A 9,400-nucleotide genomic window follows, 5' to 3' on the forward strand; every position below is an offset into this window, starting at 1 on the left:
TTGTTTTTACCGTTGTGAAATAGATAGGCTCGTCGGGTGCATATGACTTTGAAGCATAGCATCGTTTAAAATCCAATTAAACTACATAGATAAATGTTTGGTCTATCTCAACCAAATACTTTATTTTTCACACTGTTCCCTTCGTTGAGCTCTCTTGTGGCCAATCCCCATGACTTGCCATTTAATATTACGGCCAAAAAATATGTCTTTATAAAGTTTATGCTATTTGCGTAGCAGTAAACTGATCTGTCCTCTTGGAATGTTTTTTTTTTTGCGTTTCAACAGAAGACCGACATGGACAGCCTAGTCATGTATCTTTACACTAGAGCTAAGCCGAGCCACACAAGCAATAGCTTAAACCTTCCACAATAAATAAATTTTCTTTATGATTTGTGTCAACATGCAGCGCGAAGCAGCGTGTTAACTGTAAACAGGTCATAAAGTTGCTCGAAAGCAAAATATTATTTTCATAACGACATATTTAGCGCTTCAAAATGCACAAGTTGAACAGCTATATTTGTAACAAAACTCCATGCTGGTGAAACACTACCCTAGATCTTTGTGCCAGATGTATTCTATAGTCCATTTCTGGAGGCTACTAAGATCGCAAGGCCTCATGGTCACTTTCCCAGCAGTCCCCGTGGCCAAATCAGCTGGGACGGCGTGTAGGCATTTCTTTGTAGCGGCGTTGTACAAGAAACCTCCCTGTATAGAAGTCAAAAGAAATAAAACTTGTAAACCCAAAAATTAGATCAATGTATTATATGAATTTTTACCGTCGTCATAGATGTCTTAGAAAGGCATCTTTTGTACTTCAATCCTTTTGCTTGGTAAGTTGGGTCAGCCTGTACTATTGAAACATAATATACATTTATTTATTTATCTCCAAGCAGATCTACACGGGGCGCCGAAAATCGTATATGCTAGCCAGAGAAGCTCCAGTCAGCCAGATAAGCTGACTGGAGCTTATCTGGCTGGCTGGAGCTTCTCTGGCTAGCAAATACGATTTTCGGCGCACCGTGTAGATCTACTTGGAGATTACATTTATATATTTGTATATATGAGCATTGGCTAAAATGGGAACGTCAACTGTTTCCATTTCTTACAATCGACAGAAAACTCCTATTTGTCTTAACCCCCATTCTATAGCTTACCTTCATTCTCTTATGTGCTACAGCACCATATATAATCCTTCCAACGTTACTGAATAGCATTATACTAACTGCAGATATTTTTCACGGTGAAAACGGAGGCATTTTAATCGTTTGGTGTTTTTATTTGTTTGTCTTGGTGTGAGTTTCACAGTTATGTGCATTCCGTAGAGTGGTAGCCTAAAAGGAGGTAAGGCGGAAATGGTGTAAAAGGATACTTTGAGAATTGAAAGTCTGGTTTCGTAAGTAAAGATCCTGGTCCTTACATTGGTGAGCACCCATTGCTGGAGAGGTGGCGGGTCATCCTTTAATCTTCCACACGTCACAAGTATGACGTCACTGCCGTCGGCACGTGCCTGCAAACAGGACCGCTCGTCCCGCAGTTGGTTCTGTCGAGTCAGCTCGAAAAACTGGGGACAAAAGGGACATACTAAAACCAACTCATTATAGTCAACCTTAGTTAACATAGAACTTTCACAGTAGACTAGATAACTATGTCGATTCCCATGTATATCCATGTACTTGTTTGTCTACAATTAGCCGTCGGGCATAAACTTGAAATAAAGTTATCATTAATATTAATTCTCTAACTTATTTATATGTCTGACTAGAATTGTCAGTCGACTTATCGTGGCAACACGCCCCCATGCATATCTGTGTGTGTGTGTGTGTCACGATGACTCGAGAATGCATGGATGGATTGTCTTGATACTTGGTATGTGGATAGGTCTTCTTGAGACCTCGACATGGTTAGATTTTGGGCCCCCTAGTGGCTTGCTATGGTACTTCCCGGTTTGGTATCTCGTGTTCAGGACATGCTATGGTCATGATTTTTGAGTGGAAGATAGCTCTTGAGACGGAGAGTGAGTTGTGTAGGTTTAGGTCCCCTAACTTGCTTGGGATGTAGGGGTGAGGTCTGAAAGTCTAGACCAACCAATGGCGGACCGTCACGCCTGGAGGGAGAGAGCAGTCTTAGTCCGGGCAAGCTGCCCGATATGATGATGAGGTCCCCTAGTGGCTTTTTGGAACTGCAGGAGCCGATTTTGTTTCAAACTTTGAAAGGGAATAACTCAAGAAGAGGATGACGGATGATCATGATATTTGGCATGTTGATAGCTTGAGTGATGCTTGACAAGATCATATGCTAATTATGCAAATAAGTATCTAAGTTGCATTATTGATGAGGAAAGTTTATAGATCCGCTGCATTCCATTATAGGACTCTCAAAGACATGACATATGTTACTGAAAAAGAGAGGAATATCAATAGACATCGATTATGCGAAGGCATACCTAATTTGCATTGCGCAAAATACTATAATTCCATAATGGTAAATGACGGAGAATTCATTCTGGCAGCATTTGGAAGTTAAGTAGATGTGGACATTATCAGACATAAATAATGAAAAGAGAGCGTCATTTGCATATAATTTATGACCTCATGTAGGCTTTATGTAGGCCGCAATGTAGGCCGCAATATAGGAAATGGGAAGCATTTATGTTATGCCACTCGAAAAGGCTAACATCAGTCGGCGAAGGTATGGGGTCGTGGAACTCTAGTTTTGTAATTGGAATATGATGCACTATGGCGCCGATGTCTTAAAGACAACAAAGTATACAGAACGTAAAAACAAATTTAAATCGCCCTTTATCTAAGTTACGAAATTCGTTGAACGACCTGTCAAATGTTTGGTCGCCCAGCCTTCGCTCAGTGGTCGCAGTCTGTGGTGTAGAAAGCGGGCGTTACTACTAACCTGCGGACCCAGTCCGTGATGACAGGGGAACATCTTCAGCTTCCTCTCGGGTTCAGTTGTCCAGTCCAGACAGGTGTCGGTTCCGTTATTTCGAACCTACGGATAACGGTAGACTCTCATGTTTCAATGTTTGTTTTTGTGGGCGTGACGGTAGCTAGGGCCCTGTCACACTTGTGCGTATATTCAAGTGCGAACGAGTTGCTCATTAAATTTTTTGTTGGTTTAAGTAGATTTTGCGGGGAAGAGGTTGTTTTCTACTTTGACCCACCGTTTTGCAGCCTAGTGATCGAACCTATGGAATCACTTATTCGGCTGCAAACTTAACCAAAATCTTGTTAACACGCAGCTCATGGGGACTTGTAAACACGCACAAGTGTGACAAGGGCTTAATACACGAACTACTATTGGAAACAGGGAGATGCTATTGCACATGTGTGGGATGGGGAGGGGGTCAAGGTCATGTGAACTTCACATGTTACGACTGATGTTAACATGATATGGGGGAGGCTATTCTAGCTGGTGACGATCATTCTTTCATACCCAATATACAACAACAGAGCACGTCCATGTACTGAATCGCACAGCCTTACTGTTCGTAAATCATTGTTACTATACACACCTGTCCGTAGCGTCCAGGTATGTCGTCAGGTATGTACAGGTCGGGGAAGGCGTTGTCTAGGTACCAGCGGAAATCCTTACACTCCAGACGCTCACGTAACCGTCGGCGACCAGAAATGTCTCCAAACTTTCTCTGTTCAAACATAAAATGCTTAAGTAACATTCAGTATGGATTGACTCTTACCATACAAAGTACTCATTGAATGCCTAAAACAAAACAAAAATCAAAGATATCTTGAAATATCTAGTTTCTGTGAATTTCGTCTTTTATTCACTATGGTAAACTCGCTAGCTCTGTCCGACTTGTTCTATCCGTATATTTTTCTGCAAGCCTGCGGGGCCAGCTTAGGACCCGGACCAAGCCAACCTTCCAATCCTGCCGGTCTCCGCTTACACCATATTCCGCCACACATCATGTTCTCTACAATATTCAAATAACTCCGAACCTGCACTAATACAAACACACAGACCGAAAAGAGTACCTCCGTTCTCACGGAGGTAATTGATCACTTCATATCTAAAAGTGTTCTGTATGTGATCAGTGCAAGTCAGTGTATTGGCAAATTTACTACAAAAGTTTTAGAGGTTAAAGGTAATGTGTTACCTTCATCAGATATGGGCGTCTGATGTAGTAGTGTACTTTGTACTGGTCCATCCAGACTTCTGCTACCCGCATGTTGTTCCTGCGTGACCACTGACTTAGCGTCATGTTTCCCGTGCTGAAGGTCTTCTTCAGCCCCCACACGTGACCCACGCGAGAGCACGGGAGAACCTCTATTGATCCTCCGCACATCCACGCCTGGAAAACACCGTCACGTAAGCTTCAAGACTTTAACGTTGTGGCGATATTTCAAGATGAAGGACAGTTCTTTACACATCGATACTCGACGGGCTATGAAAACAGATTCTAAAATATTCACTGTACATAAAAGCCGATCGTAATCAGAAGATAGAGCAATTGTTTATTCACGCGTCACACACTTCTTTTCTATCGTCATTTGCACACTTTCTGGTGAAGATGATAGGCTATGTTGGCTCGAAATACATTATACATGTCCTTAGTGCTGATTGGCCATCAGATGGGAAGTATAATGATAAAGACTGCAAAATGTTTTTACGCGAACTACTGTCATTGTATCCAAAAATGATTTATTGACAAACTAGATGAACATTTGAAAGAGTAACATATACCTTGAACGATATCTCGAAGTGTTCCCCTCCCCAATATTCAAAACCAGGATCATACATTCCAATCTCCCAGAAGAACTGTCGATCAATGGCGAAAAGTCCTCCTAGTAACATCGGCGACCTAGCAAGGGGCGGAATTCTTAACGTTAGCGTACGCGTCGTCTTTATCTAGATGAAAAGGCCATGGACAGACACGACTCTACTACTACTACTATTACTAATACTTCTACTACTGTCAGTCAGTCTGGTGCAGACTAGTACATGGTAATGTGCACAATTTGAATACAGTTCTATGTTTAAAAGAAAAACAGTTTAAAAGGTTCAGAAATATGTTCAAATGTTTTTGAAAAAATTCAATGTTCAAGACTAGTCCGTTTTCGGGGCTTTGTTTGACTGCATCGGCTGTGTACCGTCGGCAACAATCACACGAAATGCATGCGCATGCTTTCATAAAAAATGCCACTTGAAAAACTACACTCAGTCTGGATCGTTCACAACGTACTTGTATACACAGTAAGCAAAAATGACTGTCCTTTGCGTTACAATATGTTTACAAGTTTACCGGACTAGAAAGAATCACACGCACCTACCTCACGGGTTCGACCTGCTCATCCGGAGAGAGTTGAAGCCACCTCAGCGCATGCTCATGGTCAAATCCGAAACCGAGGCTCCAACCCCACGTGACCCGGAGGGTGTCGATGCCGTAATCTAATCTAAACGTGTCTCCGTGGATCCAGTCTATACCGGGAGAAACGACTGAAAAGAAAAGATAATGTGTGTTTAATTCACGCCGTGCTTAAGGAGGTTAAAAGGGAAGAAATAACACTTGACTTTGATTACATTGATATAGCTGGATATGCTAAATGTATCACTTTCAGGGCATTATCTTCCTTATTTGACCTATAAATATGCAGTTTGACATAGGGTCAGTTGATAACCTTTTGCAGCATCACAAACTTTCATTGAGCGGTAGTTAAAATGCATAAGATTTGCCGTTATTGGGCCTCTGACTGAAGTTACCCCTTAATTGAGCAATATGGCGTCGATTTGATGGCGTGCCTGGGCTGTTGCTGATAATGACTACCTGATCATGAGAATATCGACCCCACACGATAAGTGAAAGACGCCAGGTGGTCTATTTTTGGACACATTCTGAGAATGCCGACCGACACACCTGCACAACAGGCTCTAGACTTCGCCCTGATAGGATGCAGCAGATATAGTTCCAGAAAAGGAAGACACTGCAAAAAACTTACTGAGCCTACTGAGGGCAGACCTGAAGGAAAGAGGTCAAGGACCGTTGCGGTCAGAAAGAAACTTACGGGAGCTACGGAAGCTCGCAGCGAATCAGACAAAGTGGAAGGGACTGAAGGAAGACTGAATGCGGCTGCAGGATTTTTCAACTACTGAAGCAGCAGAAAACAGTGGACTACTACACGATAGATATTTTAGAGATTGGGGGTCTGGCATGAGCGAGTGTTTTTATTCAGTACTCCACGCTTTCCGTAATACCTTGTACATGTATACTTGTTGCTCACCTGTCTTTCTGTCTCTAGCTATTCTGTCCACCAGGGGTTCCAGCCACCCGGTGTTGCACTCCACGTGGGAGTCCAGGAAGGTCAGCACGTCCCCGGAAGCGATGCCGGCAGCCCGTATCCGCGCCCGCGCTAGACCCTCCCGCTGCCTGTTCCGCAGAAGCCTTATCCTAGGGAGCTGTGAAATGTAGTCCTCTAGATCCCCCTTGAGATCGTCTATATAGAAATATTGAAAATCGTTTGGAAAAGAGAAAAAAGCATGAGGCGAGTCGAGGGGGCATATGGACGTAGTCATGTTTGAGATCGAATGTTTCCTTGCTGCAACGCCACCATGCGGCAAGGAGTAGCAGTGTTCATTACACCCAGATAATGGCAGCTAAAATGTCGGTGAAAAAAACTGACTGTTTGTGCTTGAGGAAGTTACTTTTAAAATATAAAACATAACTTAATAGGAATATTGGCTGCATAATTATAGATGGGGATTACTCATACATACGACCACAGCACAATATACAATTGTATATAGTAAATGATTTTTTTTACCATTATTGCTGAAGTCGTCTACCAGTAGGACTTCCTGTAGAAGTGACGAGGGTGTGTTGTCCAGAATACTGTGCAGAGTGCGCTTCAATACAGACATGGCTTCGTTATGAAACACCACTATGATGCTCACTGATGGCAAGTTGGACATAAATGTCTGCTTATGGCAGCTGTAAATTAAAACAGATGAAGAAAAATGAAGGTAGGATGAAATGCAGAATTACAATGGTGCCACTCGCCAATCGCTTAAAATGATCTAAAAAAAACGGATGGTATACAATCATGTAGATGATAGATTCGTTGTGGAACAATAGGGAAATCATCATCAAATGAAAACCTCGAGTGATGCCTTCTATAAATAGTTTACAATATGACTACAAATTTCATGCGAAAAGATACAGATGCTGTATTTCCAATGCCCTAAAACCTTTCCCCATACGGTCTTGTACTTTGAAGTCAGTCAACATTAATTGCTTTGGCGTACAGGGCCTAGGGTGACGGTTGCCCCCAAGGGCATACTGATCAATACATCTTCTAGAACTAAGCCCCAAGTGGCTGTACTTTGAATATAGCTTTTAACCACCGACAATTGCCACAAGTGTCTTGTTGTCTCAACACAACAGACCTTTGAACCTAATCAAATACTGGTGCAAAGTGATTCATCTTCCTATGAAGTGAACCTTTCAACCATTTAATGATTTATGCACTTATCCGTTTATCCATTACCACTGCCGTATTGAGTTGCTAGGTGTGTTGATGATCTGTATTGACAAGACCTCTGAACTACCTGTTTGTTTAAAGTTCATAGCAGTCTGTTATGCGGCAATGTTTGGTTGTTGATCAACGTTTTGTTTGCATTACAACGCAGAGAAATAGGTACGTCGGGGAATGTGCTTAGTACTATTGACTTGCAGCCTGTGACACACACACACTACGCCGTACAAACGTGCACAACTGCCCCATTGCCTTAGCTAGGTCCTCAGCTACCAAACTATCCAGTTGTTATTAGTAAACGGTTTGTTTGTTCTCCTGTTATCCAACCTTTATTGATACTGTATCGGACTATTTAGACTATAGCGTTAGCAGACTCGTGAAAAGTTATTACTCGTTCGCTTATCGTACCTCAAGTCTAACAGTTAAGATGTCATTTTACCTCTTTCTCGCAAATGTACAAGAGTAAAATTGCATTTCATAAGATCATAGAATATATTCACTTACCTTTCAGGCCGTGAATACGGTAATGCCCTGTGTAGGGATATCTTTCGGCTGAGGAACTCGTCCAATCCGTATTTCTCGAACAGTTCATTTCGTAGGTTTTCCTGGGCTTCGGTCAGGTTTCCGAGGTTGACCGCTACACCGTTTTCACCGGGAGAGTTGGGATCAGACGCCGGCTTGATGTGTACTGTAGGGAGGAACTGCGAGCCGTGTGTTACGGCTGATGGCTTCGGTGTATTTCGTTCCTCTTTTTCTAAAATGGCCGTTGTTTTCCGTCTAGTCTGAATTGATGTTTTGGTGGTGTGATCTTCTGAAGGTTTCAGTAGTTTTGAAGTTTTCTCGCTCCTGTGCGTCAGGTTATCGTTATTTATAAGTCCAGCTTCGAAGCTTTCCTCTAACTTTCTCGGACGAGGAGTCTCACTGTTGATTCTACGTACTTGCCTACCTTGTGATGTTACCCGTGGAATATTAGTGTTACTCATTGTGTTCAAATAAGTAGGATACTTAGTGACATGTGCAGTAGTGTTTTCACGTTTGTCGCCCGAACTACTTGTCCTTTGACCGTCCTGGTCTTTACCCTTTGCTGCGTAGTGTCCCTTTATCTCGGTGTTTGGTTTGGAAGGGTCACCGGTGCCAGGTTTACCGCTTTTCTGCTCGAGCATTTTCAGTGCCCGTGACAGCCTGTCAAGTCCAGCCATGATATCCTGTATATCATAGCCCAACGTTCCCTCAAAATTCTCTCCTCTTGAGAACATTCCATTGCGCTGAATATGTGCAAAACGCTGATTCACTTTCGGACTGGCTACTCCAGAATTTTGAGAATGAAGATAGTAAATAAAGAGGCCTGTAAAAATGAAAGAACAAGCGAGTCCCCACCTGACTGGCCCACGTGTCATCTGCCGCAGTCGCATGGTTCCTAGCTCCCGCTGGAATGAGATCCGTAACGCAGGGCTTACCCGTTTTTACTTAAATACCCCAGCCAGTATCCGCATTGTCAATCTAATCGTCGAATGCTCGAGGATATTGGCATTGCCAAGTGCAATCGGTACGTGCTTTTGATATATGCACTTCTCGCGGTCCTTTGAAGAACATTGGAATTAGTGAACTGATTAATGGAGGTGATCCGGATACTGGTCCTTTGACCTATCTTCTCACCTCGAATTGTTTGTCCCACCTCCGTGTTTGCTGTGTAAAGTTTACGTCAGGATGTGCACGCACCGTGGCTAAGGTAATACGGACATCAGGCGGGCTTGTCACTGTGCCGAGTACAAGATTACACTGTCCTGAAGCCCATAGCAGATAAGACCATATGGTGCCATCGAGTCTGTATTACCGTTTTGATGAAAATCATGACAACTCAGAAATGTCCGTTGCACATGTAACCACGAAGCAATGGCGCA

The 9,400-nt window shown here is 42.9% G+C and overlaps 1 protein-coding gene across 1 annotated transcript; it reads right to left on the bottom strand.

Annotated features, from left to right (window-relative positions):
* Nucleotides 1-90: 90 nt before the first annotated feature.
* Nucleotides 91-9,335, bottom strand: LOC136439720 (polypeptide N-acetylgalactosaminyltransferase 4-like). The gene is made up of 10 exons (XM_066435269.1): nt 8,004-9,335; nt 6,789-6,955; nt 6,249-6,461; nt 5,301-5,466; nt 4,714-4,831; nt 4,127-4,321; nt 3,524-3,655; nt 2,905-3,000; nt 1,418-1,561; nt 91-705 (listed from the first exon to the last, which is right to left on the bottom strand). Exons 1-10 carry the CDS (start codon nt 8,909-8,911, stop codon nt 547-549), a joined length of 2,298 nt encoding a protein of 765 aa, XP_066291366.1. The 5' UTR covers nt 8,912-9,335; the 3' UTR covers nt 91-546.
* Nucleotides 9,336-9,400: the final 65 nt, after the last annotated feature.

The sequence above is a fragment of the Branchiostoma lanceolatum genome, chromosome 8 (genome assembly GCF_035083965.1).
Source record: "Branchiostoma lanceolatum isolate klBraLanc5 chromosome 8, klBraLanc5.hap2, whole genome shotgun sequence".
In the NCBI taxonomy this organism is placed as follows: Eukaryota; Metazoa; Chordata; class Leptocardii; order Amphioxiformes; family Branchiostomatidae; genus Branchiostoma; species Branchiostoma lanceolatum.

What these genes read in the sequence shown, in the direction of transcription:
- LOC136439720 (XM_066435269.1), bottom strand. Translation starts at nt 8,911, where the DNA reads ATGCGACTGCGGCAGATGACACGTGGGCCAGTCAGGTGGGGACTCGCT. An exon ending in GACGCCCATATCTGATGAAG is followed by an intron (nt 3,656 to 4,126) that starts GTAACACATTAC and finishes ATGTTTGAACAG; the next exon opens with AGAAAGTTTGGAGACATTTC. An exon ending in ATCACGGACTGGGTCCGCAG is followed by an intron (nt 1,562 to 2,904) that starts GTTAGTAGTAAC and finishes TTTTGTCCCCAG; the next exon opens with TTTTTCGAGCTGACTCGACA.